We start from the raw sequence: 17,783 nt of genomic DNA, 5'->3' as shown, positions 1-17,783 counted from the left end.
TTACACTAAAAAATTACACTGAAAAATTACACTAAAAAATAACATTGAAAAATAACACTAAAAAATAACACTAAAAATAACACTAAAAAATAACACTGAAAAATTACATTGTAATTTTTATATGCACAAAGATATGGAAAATCGATAGCTGGCCTTCTTTTTGTTAAATTAGCTATAGTTTTTTGCAAGCTTGTCACTTTCAGGGATTTTGCAGAGAATCTTAGTGATGCGAGTGAAGAACATGGCCGAAAGATTTCATCAGGATATTTTAGTGATGAAGAAACGTTTTAAAGGAAAATGGAACTCTGGCATGATTGCAGATTACTGCTGGAATCTAAAAATGGAAGACTAATACTCAACACGAGAGGGTTAAGAGAACAAATGTTGTTTAAACTGACAATTTTGTTTTTCATCCATAATCAGTAATAATAATCAGTAATAATAATCAGTAAAAATAATCAGTAATAATAATCAGTAATAATAATCAGTAATAATAATCAGTAAAAATAATCAGTAATAATAATCAGTAATAATAATCAGTAAAAATTATCAGTAATAATAATCAGTAATAATAATCAGTAAAAATAATCAGTAATAATAATCAGTAATAATAATCAGTAATAATAATCAGTAAAAATAATCAGTAATAATGAAATATGATTTACAGTAGACTAGCCTAGGTTTCCGGCGTTACTCGGGTGTTTGGAAGTGCGTGTTGAGCAAAAAAAAAAAAAGTGGTAGTAGGCAGGCTCGAACCCGTACAGCGAGGGAAGAAAAGAACGTGGAAAAAAACGTGACGTCTTTGCCGTTGCGTCCATCGCCAAACCGGAAGTTATAAAGGTTTAAATTAAGGCTAATCAATCAAAAAAAGTTGATGACTTTCGAAAATGTTTGAAAAATAGCGACCCCGCCTTGTAGAAAACTGCTCCGTTGAGGGTGAAGGAATTAATGTTTTTGGCCAGTTCTTTTTAACCAATTTTTCGATATTTCTCGTCCGAAGGGACGAGCTTAAAAATGATACCGATTTTGTGAAAATCCATCGCCTCTGACGAAAGTTTTAGGCATACATACACACATACATACATACGTACATACATACATCTAAACAGACAAGTGAGATCTATACTATAGAAGATGAAAACGATGTCCAATTTAGAGAAATAAAGGTCAAATTTAATATCAGGATACTTTTCGTACACCAAAACAGATCTCATGTGGCATGCAAATTTTTTAAACCTGTAATTTGTTGTAACCGAATAAGTCATTCTTAATATCTCAATTAATGAATCCTCTAAGCCTTGCAAATACCCTAAAAATATGAATAAACATTCGATGCTTACACATCTGTTTAAACTTTCACTTTTACAAATACGAGTTTCGTTCCAAAAGTAGTGCCTCCTATTTTTAACTCAAAACGTTGAAGAGCTACGAAAACTAAAGTGGTACCATTAAAATGAGCGAGCGATCTTTTTTGACACAGAATTTATTTTTTTTTATATAGTCACCTCTATTCTCAGTGCATTTTTGCCAGCGATAGGATACTGGTTGTGCACGGACGTCCGGAGCGCGCTTTGTCATTCACATTTCTTGAAATCCACGAAGCCATCTCCTTTACTACGCTGACATCAACTGCATGGGCTTTGTAAACGTTCAGCAGGCGCTGGTGAATGTTCAATTTTTTCTGCATGGAAGAATTCAATGACTCATCTCTGCTACTGAGGCACATCCATGACAGAAGTTGCTTTTTAAGAATCTCACACCGTCAATATATGCAGCAGAAAGATGAAATTTTAAAGCTATAGATGCATAAGTCTATTCATATCAATGCAAGAACTACTAAATAGACATACACAGAAAATTTTGGACAAATATGGTAAAATAGTTCCAAAAATTGAGTCTTTTTATTAGCACTAAAAGAGCCCTTGGGGCACACCCAAGAGTTATAGCGAAGTATAAACAAACAAAATTATATAGAAATCAGTTAGTTACACTTTTCAGAAAGTTTTATAAAAATTTAAGGCATCAGTTTTTTTTAATAAGCACAAAAGTGTCAATTTTAGCCATTTTAACCCGAAAGGCACCCCCTGTGGGAGGATGGCAACCGGAGTTTTCCCGGAAAATCTGTTCTGTTTCTTTTTTACTCATATCATGTTTAATGTTTGTGCAAAATTTTAAAAAATTTCAAGGCGTAGTTATTGAGAAAAAGCGCGGACAGACGAACAGACAAACAGACAAACGGACGATGGTGAATTTACAGATCCACCTTCCATTTGTCGGGGGATCCAAAAATATATATTTTTTTATATATGTTGAAAATGGAAGTTTGCATAGATACGAAAACATCCAATTTTTTTTTTCATATTTTAGAGTCCGTGTAAAACAAGGGGGATTCATTGGCTGAAATATTGATGAAGTCCTAGACAATAATTCTCCACGGGATCGAAATATCGTAATCCATACTTCCCCACTCAATAAAACAAATTACATTTGATTAAAAACTAGCCTGTCTGCCCGGCCTTGCCCGGGTGTTTGGAGGTGTGTGTTGAGCAAAAAAAGAAGTGTAGCAGGCAAGCAGGCTCGAACCTGTACCGCGAAGGAGGAAAAGAACGTGAAAAAAAAACGTATCGTCTTTGCTGTTGAGCCCATCACAAACCAGAAGTGACGTATGTTTAATTTAAGGCTAGTTAATCGAAAAAAAGGGGATGATTTTCGGAAATACCGGCGAAAAAAAGCGACCCCTCCCTGTAGAAAAGTTTCTAATTGAAGGTGAAGGAATTAATGTTTTTAGCCAATTTTTCGATATTTTTCGTCCGAGGGGTCAAGCTTCAAAACGATACCAATCTTTTGAAAATCCATCGCCTCTATCGAAAGTTGTAGGCAGACATAAAAACATAAATACATACATACATTTAAACAGACAGGTGAGATTTATATTATAGATTAATAATGTTGGTTTATTTTCAGATATCAAATCTTTTATTCACGTTAAAATATAAAGATAGAAAAATCAATGAACAAAAAATTAATGCACAAGGCCAACTCAAAGAAAGGGGCGGTGATGTTGGTTGGTCAATCTCGTCTTTTTAGAACTTAAACGAATTTTTTTTCTCCTAACTAGCATTGTTGAATATTGGTTTATATTGGAGGAAATGATATATTAAAACGTGTCATGTGTTATCTAGTGGATGTAAGATAGTGTTCTTTAAACAGACAGATAATAAACGTATAAATTGTATTATGTTGTTTAGCCAGGAGACATGATATTGACGTGTAAACCGAGTCATGTTGTATCAGACTTATCACACGGGATATTTTTACAGTTCATATGTAAGAAGAATAATATATGCTTCATACCTTTTTTTCTTGAAGATTTCTACTGTATCTTCCTGCTGCTCCGTGACGAACCATGAAGCGATCAGCACCATACAATTGAGACAACTGCTCTTATTTGTGAAACCATTAAAACAACTCTTTATATTTTTTATAATATAAATTTATTACAGTTGTCTCAGTTGGTTTTCACAGGATCTGCAGTTAGTCTACATTTTCTGTTGATACCGCCCGCTCCTAGCTGTCGGTCCACCCCTGTCTAGATGTCTGTCCGCTCAGGTAGTCATTTCTCAACTCTCTGAATCTCCCCAAAACTAACTACATCACATGTTCTCTTACGTCACCTAATTACGTGTCTCATACCAATCTAATCCACCTAGTTATTTGTTTATTCAAAACCCCAAAATAATGTTTACATATATTTTCTATTTTCACATTCTTTTTGCGATTCACATGTCAATCATTTCTTTCGCAATTTAATTGTTTATTCTTCTAATCATAATAACTGATCCAGCGACCATCCGTCGCTCAAATCAATTAACATGAATACAATAACAATAATAATAATGTTTTGACCCTTGACCCCGCTTTCCACAGTTAACAGATACTACGCTATGATCACAGCCTAAAGGGTCATAATATTACAGCATTTTCTTTTACCATAATACCGCGTCACCCTTCCATACTGTGGCCGGGAGGGGGGGCTACTTAGACCCAATTTAAAAAAAAAATGATTCGCATGTAAAAAGAATAAAAGGATTACAATAATAATATTAATAATTCATTTTCATTTGTGTCTAGTGTGTGGGGAAGAAAAATTAATAAAGATGTGGTTAGTAAGACACTCCCTACCCTGTTCTAATTGATAGTCTGCCTGTTTGGCATTGGTTTGTAAAGGAACCAGAGTCCTGCGGGCAGCTTCTAGCGGGGGTGTCCTCTATATGAAAAGGAAAACAGGGGAAAAAAGAAAAAATTGGTGGGTGATGGGATGGGTGGGGGTAATGTTAGTGTTTGATTTCTCCTCCAAGATGGGTGGAATTTAGAGGGGGGGGTGAGGAAAAGATTGTGTTTTTGATGGAAGGGGGTCTTGGAGGCTTCCTCGTAAAAAGAAATTTCAGTGAGAAAAGTATTTAAAATCAATAAGTTTATACATTTGCTTTTAATAAGCAGACGATAATGAGAAAAAAATTAATGAGTCGTGTCCGGTAGTGTCAGTGGGCGTATGCTTATGACTGCGTGTGCGTGCACCCGACGGAGAAGCGAAGCTGAGAGGCTGAGACCATGGCGATGTTAGCTCTGTCGTAGATGTTTGCTTATTTTATTGAGGAAAATTTGGTTTTATATTTTTCAGATATATGCAATATTTATTTGCTCAAAATCTGATTCGCTTATAATGTTTTTTTTTTGTTTTTTTAATTTGTGTTTATTAAATGATTCGAGCTGCGTGTGTCGAATTAGTTGCATAGATATTAATTTTTATTTATTGCGGACTATTATCCTCATCTTTTCTTAGTTGTTTCACAACGTTTCGGCCAACTATTCCTCTGGTCTTCCTCAGGTGGTAACCGCGACGGAAAGGAACTCTGAATCTCCTGACTGCATTCACTGCAATTACTGCTTTCCATAGTTGTTGTCGTCGCACCACGTTTTTGGCCAAGTAAGCATCTGGCCGGCTTTGGGTAGGATTGAAACCGCTATCTTCAGACAATTCTCACTTGAAACCATAGAAATTCAACGTCTCTATCCAATGCGCCACGGGCCTCGAAAGGCGATCAAGGTTGGATTTTTTGGTCTTATAAATCCATGTTTATTTATTATCTGATTTTCCATAGTCGGGTCCATACCGAATGGTATATATATTATTTAATTTGAATTAATTATTGAGATTTTTTTTACATAGGCATCATCACATTATCAAGGCCAAGAAGCCACTCGAGGATAAGGGTTAAAGAGTGTACAGTAGAAATTGGACAATATAGTAATCAATTCGGTAAATTTGTTAACTCATATGGAACGGCTCATCAAGAACTTGTTTACGTTAGACTTGAAGACAACCATATTGTAGTCAGCCGGAAAGCAGGAAAACGGAAGACAATTCCACAGGCGTGCAGTTCTAAGAAATAAGTTTTGCTCATGGAATCTATGTAGAAAATGTGTAAGGAAAGTCCTTTAAAATTACTGCGCCCTCTGTAGATGTCTAAGGAAAACCCTTTAAAAGTACTGCGCTCTATGTAGATGTATAATGTTGCAGCAACGTAAAGCAATTCAATAACCAGTAAACACCGGTTCTGCACGGAATCAAACTACGGTAAGATATGCTCACACCCACACGGCACGAGAAGCAACAGCAACACGATTCCTGACCAAGTCAATCATCGCTCTCCCAACGTCTTTCAATCACCCGCTTTTATGGTCGTTGCAGGCCGGCTAAATTTGCATATTGCGAGAATTCATGTGACTTTGCGAGATATCATCCTTTACAAAAGACGGCGGCCGCCATCTTGACCTTTCTTTCTCTATTTTCGGTCGGCGACGCCGAGCCGGCCCCGGGGTAAGTTTTTCCTTTTCGTCCGTCTCTCTTACGCACCCACACAACACACAAACACGCGGACGCTTGTCTTCTGGATGCACATTACAATCTACGCTTAAGTTTAGGCACAGATAAAGAGTGGGGGGAATTATTGATAGTGTTTACAGCTAGACGAGTGTTTCTTGCGAAAGTTTGGCGAGGCGGGACCATAGATTGAAGCTCAGTCGAACACTTTCCATGAAAATAACGATACATCAGAGACAAACTCGCAACATCTGTTCTGTGAGATAGAGGTTGCAGGGAAGAAAAAAGGACATCTCCTACGAAGCTACGAAGTCTATTTTGAACTCTATCAAGGCAGGACAAGTCCTTTCTAGCAGCTCCTGCCCAGATGTGGCAACAGTATTCAATCCTTGGACGTACCTGGCTTGCGGACTATTATCCTCGTCATGAGGATAATAGTCCGCAATAGATAAAAAAAAAATAATAAATAATACTCATCTCAATGAATTCCAATTAAATAATATAGTTGCATAGAAATAAGTATTTTCATTTTGGACGCCTAAAAGTAAACTCCGATAGCTACATAGACATAGTGGAAAGTATATAACGCATTTACACAACTTTTCTTTCTGGTATATATTCCCTTTTTTATTTCTTTTTTTTTGTATTTTTTTCTTCCTTTAAAAATTGTAACGTTGGATATGGGGCAACCAAACCAGCTGCCAACATTGCCCTGCTTTTTTATTGAAACCAACCGAAAGCTCTTTTTAGTATCCTCGCTCTTTTACACTTGGTTAACCAGGAATATTAGTTAGGTAGAACTTCAGGTTCTTCTTCATAAGCCCTGTTACAGCTATAATAACTGGTATGATTGATATCTCCCTAAGATTCCAGTTTCTTTTCATATCATACATGAGACCTTGATATTTGGTCTGTTTCTCCCTTTCAGCTCTGTTCAGACCTCCATCATTAGGGACATTCACTTCAACCAAGGTTGCCACTCTTTCTGACTTATTCCATATAACTATGTCAGGTTTGACAGCAGCATTTTCATATTAGTCTCTTTATGTTTTTAACGTGTCGTCTAATGTGTGTTACGTCTTTCAATATGTTATTATCTGGTGTATAAATGTTTTTTATATTGGTGAGTGTATAACGGTTATCTGTATGTGTCGACATACAAACCAGTTTATAGACAGAAGGTTGCAACTCTCTCTAACTTATTCCATATAACTATGTCAGGTTTCGCAGCAGCATTTTCAAGATAGGTGGCTAGTCCAACGCGGCTGCCAAATTCGATAAAATGCTCATGAAATCATATATGAGGTTTTGTAAACACGTTTAACAGTATCAGAAGCCACAGAACAATATCTCATTTTTCAAATGACGTCCAACGTGTTTAATGCAAAATCCATACAAATTCGAATAACTTTTTCATAGGTTATCCTGAATGTAGGAAAATCCTATTTTGGTGCTAAATTTGATTCAGAACGTGTTGAACGTCAACGATAATCTGACCTCTGGAAATATATTTTTCAAGATGGCGTCCACTAAATATTTTCAACTTTTCATCTTCTAGTTTTAATGCGTTAAACACAGCTAACCAGCAGATCTTTTTTTTTTTTTCAGAATAGCTCTTTTATAAGAATAATAGTTCAAATATGTTATTGCTAATGGAGATTTGATATCTGTCTGTCTGAATTCTTTGCCTTTGCGCCAAGATCAAAGTGTAGCATCTGTTCTTCAGATGCTACACTTCAATTTCTTGTTCTCTGTTAGTGGAGGAGAAATCCTTCACGACTGAGACAATTTTTATTTTTTGTTCCCTTTTCTCCACATAAAAAAAATGACCCTGGCGTTTAACTCCGTCTCGTGGAGAGGCATTTTAAATAGGATCTGTCTGTCTGAATTCGAAAATAGTGTACAAATTAGTTTACTATTATACGAAAAATCTGAATCTGCCTGCCATTTCTAGCAAACTTCTCAAACTTAACGACTAAGGCTGGTTCGATTCTAGCTGGTGGCACCCAAGTTATATATCTATTTTTTTTTTAACTTTTTTCAAATCACTACTATATATTGGGTACAATATAATAATCAATGGAGAATTGGCTCTATAATAATAAATACGAAATCTGTATGAATTAAAATATATTTGAGCGTATATTCATTTTTTTTTCGGACTGTTATACTCATCTTATTAGTTGTTGTTGTTTCACCACGTTTCGGCTAACTAATCCTCTGGCCTTCTTCGGGTGATTAACCGCGACGGGATAGGAATGCAAAGTCTTGTAACTGTATCCCCCAGTAATTACTGCCTTCCATAGTTGTTGTGGTTTCAGCACGTTCTGGCCAACTAATCCTCTGCGTGGCGCAGTGGATAGAGGCGTTGAGTCTGTACGGGTCCAGGTGAGCATTCTCTGAAGATAGCGGTTTCGATCCTACACAAAGCAGGCCAGAGGATCAGTTGACCAAAAGGTGATGAGACAGCAACTATGGAAGGAAGTAATTACTAGGGATACAATTACAAGACTCAGAAGGTCAAAGAAATTAAGCTGACGTTTCGTCGCAGGAGAAACGCGAACAAAACTTCGACGTCGTTTGTTCTATACTCGCAAGAATTTACGTGACTACAGTAGGGATTAATTCCGGGGGGGGATAGGGATGTGACAACAGAGTATTCTTTTCATTCCTTTGACCCTCGGGTATATATCCGACACAGTTAGACACACTTAATCAACCGAGAACTACATCCGTCTATATAAAAACATATAAGATATTAACGGATATATACTAAAGAGTCAAGAAAATGAAAAGGATATGCTGTTGTCACAGCCCTAGTTATGAAAAAAGACTATAGACAATCTTTTAAGTAATTAATCGACGATAACAAAAAAAGACACGAAATATAGGGAACGTAATTCACAGGGGAGATAACTCATATTTTTAAATAGTGATCGTAGATTTTACAGTATAACCCCTGGATACGGTGGCCCTAGGATACGTTTTTTTTTCAGGTTACGGTGTGGAATACAATGGGGGATTGCCCCTGGTTACGGTATTTCCCCCACCTTACGGTATTATTTATAATGTTTTTTGATTATATACATGTTTTTTTTATACTGTACTGTATTTTGTTACAATATTTAATGCCGTATCTCGGGATTCTAATGTATATAGTATTTTAAAAAGTACTTGTTTGATCATTTTATTTTTCAGGTGAATTCAAGAAATTCGCATTGGATTGGCAGACTAGCCCGTGGTGCCAAGTGGCCGGGATTTTGGGAACGGTGTCAAGCGAGATGAGCGTCTACACCTTGACCATCATCACTTTGGAACGCTTCTATGTAATCACGCACACAATGCAGTTAGATAAGCGATTATCCTTAAGACGAGCAGGTAAGAACTAACGTAACATAGTTGTTAATATGTAGGCGCCCAACACGTTGTAGATTCCGTCGCAATGATCCTATGTAAAGAAAGAGAAAAGAAATTTAACTCAGTGTTTCAGGTTTTAACCTTTCTACAGCCACGTGTGACTTCTCATCTCGGCTGTGACGTAACCCACGTGTCTCTACAGGACAAAGGCCCAGTTGACCTTGGGTTCAGCCCTTCCTTCGTGTGTGCTTTCTAAGTGGGAAGCGTAGATATCTAGTGATCTGGCCTATTTTAAAACTAGGTGTAGTTAAATGTGTGTGTTTTTTAATATTATGTTAGTTTATATATATATATATATATATATATATATATATGTGTGTGTGTGTGTGTGTGTGTGTGTGTGTGTGTGTGTGTGTGTGTGTGGTAATTTATGTATATGTGTGTTTATTTTATTTGTTTATTTTCTATTGTTATTGTTAATTTTAAAATAATTTTTTATCGATATCCTAGAGTAAAGTTTATCCAGTATACACAGTTGTTCGCTATTTCTCTCCTACAGTTTAATATATGTTGGGGTTCTTTAAAGTATAGGATAGCAAATTTTTCATGAAAACATAATCTACATGGATCGTTTAGGCTTCTACATGTGTTTGATTGTCTTACTATTTTCCATTCGACTACCGGCGAACGCCGCTTTCTTTGAGTTACCAGCATTTGTTTACTAGTGTTGTTTTCATTCAGTGTTTCATTTTTATTTTTTAACGTACTTTTGTGGTTATAATATCGGGTTTTGAGACCTAAGAAAGTCATACCTACGTAATATTTCTTGTTATTCCGGTTTCTTTTTTCGCAAATATTGTGGCCTGATAAACTTTTGGTTAGACATTTATTTTGAAGTGGGCAAAGTGTGCGGATCTATAGTTGCATTTATCTTGTTCATTAATAGTATTTTTATTTTTATTCCTACTATGGTTGTCGTTGTCCGGAGTTGGTTTATTATTATTATTATTATTATTATTATTATTATTATTATTATTATTATTATTATTATTATTATTTCTACTAGTTACATATGTATTCTTTGTGTTAGTTTTATTTTTGTCATCGTGTCTACTTTTTTATTGTTTATTTTGTTGTTGTTTTCATTGCTTTTATTTAATATTTTGTTATTATGTGCTTTAATTATCATCTCTAAATTTTTGCAGCAGCTGTATGATAACTTCAGGTTACTTTTATTTAAAATTTTGTGTAATGGATTGGTTACGGGAAAGTGCTTTTCGATGAGATCTAGAAAGTTTTGTTTTTAACATTTGGTTGTATGGCGCCGTATACCAGATTATATTTCTTTTTCTTCTATTTTTAATTTTATTGTTATTAGTGCTTCTTTGCTTATATTTGACATCAATATTTTTGTATCCATTATTTTTTAGGGCTGTTTCGTAGATATTGATTGACCTATTAAATACATAGAGTTAGGAATCTGTTTTAAAATTGATGGTGGGTGATTGGACTTAGGGTTTACGTATACTGGATTAGCGTTATCTTTTAAGTAGGGTTCACATGTGTTCTTAACTAAATTTCACGTGACGTCCAGGACGTTTGTAAGTTTTATGTTAGCTAGCACGTCTACTTTTAGGCCTAATTTTTTCATTTCCTTGTGTATGATTTTCTTTTATACCCCTTGACTTTGTTGGAGTCTTTTATTATGGCTAATCGATCATTTCCATAGAGGCCGATATCCGTAGTATAAAATATGCCTGCTGGAATCTTGTCTTCGATGATCGAGCGATTCCATCTTTTAAAAAATGGGATAACATTAATTTATCCATATATGCACATGTACGTATTCATGCATATATATATATATAGGTAGATATGTGTATATATATGTGTATGTATACATGGATATATATGTATATTTATATACATGCATATATATATATATACACACACACACACACACACATATATATATATATATATATATATATATATACATATATATATATAAGCGAGATAAGACACTGATTAGAATTCAGATGAAAAATCCTGATAGATATTACTTGAAGTAATACTTTTAGGATGATCCTAGCCAAAAAGGAGAAGCTCAATATTTAAGGATAGAGCAATATATAAGTTTTGTGGTTAAATTTAAATTCTGAAAAACCAACATACAGACACATATATTCGAATTAAGAATTTACTGTTTGACAAAAGGAATATATAGAAGGGGTTATGTAAATTTCCTTAATCCATGGATTTTCAATAATGGCTCATATCATCAGAGGAAATGAAATGCGGTTAGCAAAATGTTCAGCTGTGAATAGACACTTAATTTGCTTTTCAGCACAAATATTGAAAATGTTTTTTTGAGTGGTGAATGATAATTATATGGAAATAATTATGGGAATAGGGAATTTGGTACAACCTGGACAGTCCATTATCGGAAGGAGTACAGTGTCATCCGAGGTTATAAATCCAGGTAGGCAGAATATTGGTCCAGGGGAGAAGGCAGTAATCACATATAACAAAAAAAGCGTGGTTGCTCCTTATTGATTTTCCGAAAGGTATATGGGGCAGCCGTATTCGTTGGTGCGTTGAGTGTTTTGGTAGATGTAATCCAAAATTTATTTAGGTGTTGATACAGTGTATCAGATGTTGAATGGATATACCATTCCATTGTATATATCTCCGTGGATAATAGAATATCAGCATTGAATGCAATAGACCCCGAAAGCAATGGTATGGGTAGCAAAATAATCCGGGAGATTATATTCAGAACGATGCGTTGGACAGCTAGCTTCTGGTGTGGATCCCAGTAAAATGCTAGTCAGCGTTTTTGTTGAAAGTGGGTGAGGGAAGCCTTTTAGATGAGGGAAAGAGGAGGGTGGGGTGAAGTAGAGAGAGTAAAAGAGAAGGTGGGATGGTTAACATTGGGCGAACAGGCAGGTGCTTAATGGAATTTCTTCGGTGGAGGGAGTTGTATTTTAGTATTCGGTAAAAGTGTTGACCTATTAATTTTAAGTTCAAATGGGAAATGGATATTCTTTTGATTTTAAATCGGAGTGTTATGAGATGGTGTGGGCGTACGGTTTTAGCTGTGCTGATAGGTGAGTGGGTGAGGTGGAGGTGGAGACGAGTCGTGGTCTGAGGTTTTGGAATGCTTGGGGGATTATTTATTTAAGTGAGTTAAATTGGGTGCTTTTAATTTTGAGGATATATTTAAAAGTAGCTTGATACTGAGATAGAGTTTGTTCATTACGCTTGTTGTCGTAGTGTGATCTGGTTTAAATAAATTTATTTAAAATGTATATATTTCTGTTTGGAGGCGATCCATCGATGAGGTGGCTTTGCTGTTTGTTGGGTTGGAATCAATGTTTGGTGAATGCTTCATATACTGTGGTTAATTAGCTATTTTATAATCAGGGGGCTTAGTGCAAATGCAAAGCTGGGTGTGAGGTTGTCCAACCGTGGTTAAATTGAACTATTTATATAATAATAACCTGTGTACCCATTTGTCAAACCTAAACATAAGCGCAGATATAAGCACAAATACACCCACAGACACAGGATTGTTTGATACTGGAGATATTCATAATCGTAGCCTATTTCCGAAAAAGGGGACATATAACATATGAGAAATATTTGGAATCAAGTCTCCTCTTGTTCGTATTTTAGATCATTTGAAACCATAGTAGCAAGTTCTAGTCTCCTCCACATCAATGTCAGAGATTTTTGGGAAATATATATATATATTGAGACTCCACTGAAACATGTATGCACATATGTAACCAATAATGTTATATATACATATATATATATATATATATATATATATATATATATATATATATGTGTGTGTGTGTGTGTGTGTGTGTGTATAGTCACCCACATACAGTACTGTTTCGCTGTTTCACAGATCATCAGTGCGGCTAGACAAGCAACTAGCTCAAGTCAGGATCGAAACCCCACCGTCCATATGACAGTCGGAGCTTCTAACCGTTGCGCTATTCCACTATTATACAGGGTGCTCACAAATTCTGACTACATAATCTACAGAGTGTCCACAAAGTCTGGCTTCATAATCTAAAGGGTTCCCATAAAGTCTGGCTACATAATCTAAAGGGTGCCCACAAAGTCTGGCTACATAATCTACATGGTGCCCAAAAAGTCTGGCTGCATAATCTACAGGGTGTCCGTCCACAAAGTCTGGCTGCATAATCTACATGGTGCCCACAAAGTCTGGCTGCATAATCTATAGGGTGTCCACAAAGTCTGGCTACATTAAGTAGCCAGACTTTGTGGACACCCTGTATATATAGCATCACCATCATCGCCTCTGTTCAGTCTCAAAGACCATGGTTCACTCCTGTAAGGGCAGCTGCACTGTAATTTAGAAGCCAAGGTTGCACAATCACAAACCACACATCTCTTGAATTGGCAGTACTTTAATCCAGTGACAAGCAGAAGTCGACTAAAAAAATAATGCTGAGATAAGCGAGGAGCAGATACAGCACGTGGAATTCCCAGTCATCCACTTTGGTACTTACTTAGTGATCTAACGAAAACCAGTTTGTCAGCGTGATGCCACACATACACACACACACACACACACACATATATATATACATATATATATGTATGTATATATATGTATATGTATGTATGTATATATCCGTATATATACACACACACATATATATTAAATTGTAATTCAATGAATTTCCAAACATTCTCATTAAAATGAATTTCATATCAAAGAATTTTTATTATTCTAAGCAAGACAAAGAATGCTTTAGAAACCCCACATAGCTGTGTAGATATCCGAATTGGGCAAGTGCTTGCATAAATTTATACAAGCACTTGCCCGATTCAGATATCTACACAGCTATGCGGATTACCCAATATATAACTTGGACATTATTACCAAACGGATGTAAAGAACGCATAACATGGATTTTACCAAGCAATCTGGATCTAAAAAAAACTTTCATATCCTTTTTCTGCAAATCCTCCTGTTACAGGACTCATTATTTTGACTTTGACTTTCCATGTCTCACTGACTTTAGCAAATAGGTTGCATACCTTATAAATATTTGCCAATATTTTCTCTCCTCTGATGAGATGGTAGACATCGAAACCCTATAGGTTAAGTAGATTAACTTTCTAAAGCATTCTTTGTCTTGCTTAGAATAATAAAAATTCTTTGATATGAAATTCATTTCAATGAGAATTTTTGGAAATTCATTGAATTACAATTTAATTTATTTGCTCTATCTTGCATATCGAGCAATTCTTGTTTATATGGGATAACTTATAGAATATTACTGCTAGTAATATTTTGTAAACCTTACAATCTCACGTTTCCATAACAACTGATTGTTAAATAAAAACTATTCTGAAGTATATATATATATATATATATATATATATATATATATATATATATATATATATATATTAGTGTTGGGACGATTTATCGGAATCGGGAATCGAAAAAATCGGAAGATTTGAGGGTATCGAAATCGGTATCGAAATCGGTATCGGAATCGAAAAGGTTTCTGCCTATTCTTATGCCATTATTCTCAAAATCGGCACAGAGACGGATTTCAAAGATTTCAAAGTATAAGTTCTATTTACAATTAAGCTTCTAGTCCATTGACAAAGAGAAGGAGATGTTAGTTGTAAGGGATTGGTTGGTGTGTGCCTGTTGTCCGATGCCAAGACGATTCTCTCAATTGTCTTTTTAATTTGATTTTTAATTTGCTTTCGATTAAAATGAAACTTCCTGTTGCTGTTAAGAATGATAAAATAGCACAAATATTTATTGATTTCAAACTACCAGTGAAACTAAAATGGAGAGAACATCCCCTCTCCACAAGTGTATTTTTACGTTTACGAAAACATCTGCACATTTAACATGTGTTTTTACGGTAACTGGGGGAAAATAACAATCCTATAGTTAAATATTTAGAGATTTGTAATGAATCGGAATTAGGATCGGTAATTGTATCGGAATCGGGAATTTAGTACGGAATCAGTAATTGTATCGGAATCAGGTAGAATATTGGGATCGTACCATCACTAATATATATATATATATATATATATATATATATATATATATATATATATATATATATATATATATATATGAGGTGAAAAGTAATTACACACTTTAGAAGACATTTATTTTTTAATAGAATTTAAAAATAAATTAGAAAGCTTTAAATGTCATGAAAAAAATCATTTTTATTTACTTTGTTGGTGTTTTATTCCAATATTTCGCTAAAAACATTTTCTTCTCCAAGGATTACCTCCTCTTCATAACAACAAAATGAAGAAAAAAAAATACGGACTGGACCTAAAACCCTGATGAAGCTATTTTTTAGTGAAATATTGGAATGAAACACAAAGTAAATAAAAATGATTTTATCATTTCATGGCAGTCAAAGCTTTCTAATTTATCTTTAAATTCTTTTCAAAAATAAATGTCTTCCAAAAGTATGTAACTACTTTTCACTTCATATTCATACCCGGAGCTATGGCGACGCACACGTTAAAATAACTGTAAGCATGCACATTTAAATTTTTCTTCTTCAAGGATTACCTCCTCCTCCTCCTCATAACAACAAAATCAAGGAAAAAAATACGGATTGGACCTAAAACCTTGATGAGGCGATCTTTTTTTTTTACACAGTGATCACCACTTATCAAGGCCCGGAAGCCACTCAAGGATAAGGGTTATTGCAAGTACATTACGTTAGTGTGGAGATTTGATGAAGTGTTTAATTAAGGGGGCGGTTCATTAGGAATTTGTTAACATTGGACTTGAAGACATTCAAGTTGTAGTCCGGAGGGAAGCAGGCAGACGGAACAGAGTTCCACATGCGTGCAGTTCTAAGAAAGAAGATTTGTTCATGGAATCCGCGTTTTAGCGAAATATTGGAATGAAACACTAACAAAGTAAATAAAAATATTGTACTAACCCTCAACTTTGCAATGGACGTTCTGACAAAGGGAAAATTCTTAAGAAATCATATCTGTCACGTCTAACAATGAACAAGATCAAGAGAGAAGTTCACCATAACCCACTTGAAACTAGCAAACAAGTTTTTGTAAAAGCTGGCGTTCCTGATGTTCCTAAATACACTCGTTGTCGTATCCTAAGGACGATTGCAAAATTTTAAAAGCCAGAGGTCCGCCCTCAATTGAAGAATATCCACAAGATAAAGAGGATGGAGTGAGCAAGAGATCACATGAAGGTGAATTTTTAAACTATTTTGTTCACCGATGAGTGTCGAGCGACCCTTGATGGACTCGATGGGTGGAGGGTAAGATGGTACCATAATGAGGGTCTACGCCCCCAAAGGATCAGACGTCTACAAGGAGGTGGTGGTGTAATGTTCTGGGCTACAATCATTGGCAATGAGCTGGTAGGACCATTCAGAGTCGCAGATGGAGTTAAAATTACCGCCAAACTCTACCTTGAGTTCATTAAAGAACATCTGGAACCCTGGCGCAAGAATAAGAATTTGGCATTCCGGGAAAAGATGGTATTCATGCATGATAATTCACCGTTTCATTCTGCAAGGATAGCCACTGAATATGTGGAGATAGTTTTTGCCAGACATGGGAAAATAATGCGATGGCCAAGCCTGTTCTCCAGATTTAAATCCCATCGAAAATCTGTGGAACATCTTGAAACAAAATATTTACTCTAGAGGAAGGCAGTACATCTACAAGAGTGACCTCTGGAATGCTATTCTGACTGCTGCCAAAGACATTTCATCAGATGAAATCGAAAGTTTGACATCTTCAATGGACAAAGGCATTTTGCTCTTGTCAATGAAAACGTCAATTATATAAGATTTGGATTGTACTGTGAAACAATATTGAAGTTGTTTGTTCTTTATTATTGTTGTTCTCAATTGACGAATTCCTAGAATAATCAATGTTTCGATGATCTTTTAGCACTTCACCATATTTTAGCATTGGTTTGCATATAAAGTTGGTACGCTGAAAAAAACAATGCAAATAACCAAAATGGCTGCCAATTGTTTATTACTGTGCAGATTAGCTTAAAATTTTATATCTGCTATGATATGTTATTTTTGCCATATAACGTGCTAAATTTCACAAATTTTCATTGAAGACTATTGGAGTTAGAACAAAAATATCGATTTGCATATAATTCTGGCACGGGATATATATATATATATATATATATATATATAAAGCTGAATGTGTGTGTATATGTGTGTGTGTGTGTGTCTGGTCACGAATAGGCTCCTATATGGTTGACTATTTTAAAAAACCGATTACATGTAATGATAGAAGATGTATCGATACACAGGAATGGGTATGTTTGATCTGGCAGAATAGTGGTTCATTAAAATTGTGGGGTCTGCGTTCGCCCCTGGTCCACAAAGTATGGAAATAAAAAATTTAAAAATGAAAAAAAAAAAACGTTTACAAGTGTTTTTGATATAGATGTACATAATAATACTTTGATAAGTATGTTTTAACTTAAATAGGGATG

General features: G+C 35.2%; 1 protein-coding gene across 1 annotated transcript in view; it reads left to right on the top strand.

Annotated features, from left to right (window-relative positions):
- LOC145266330 (uncharacterized) overlaps positions 1–17,783 on the top strand; it is a 766,230-nt gene that overhangs the window by 720,386 nt on the left and 28,061 nt on the right. Inside the window, exon 19 of the mRNA XM_080121918.1 lies at positions 9,083–9,262. Coding sequence (XP_079978044.1) covers positions 9,083–9,262 — 180 coding nt within the window. The remainder of the gene's footprint in view (positions 1–9,082; positions 9,263–17,783) is intronic.

Source organism: Euprymna scolopes, chromosome 41 (genome assembly GCF_053919585.1).
Source record: "Euprymna scolopes isolate OS-2025 chromosome 41, ASM5391958v1, whole genome shotgun sequence".
Classification (NCBI taxonomy): Eukaryota; Metazoa; Mollusca; class Cephalopoda; order Sepiida; family Sepiolidae; genus Euprymna; species Euprymna scolopes.
This window is presented reverse-complemented; position numbering and strand designations above follow the sequence as displayed.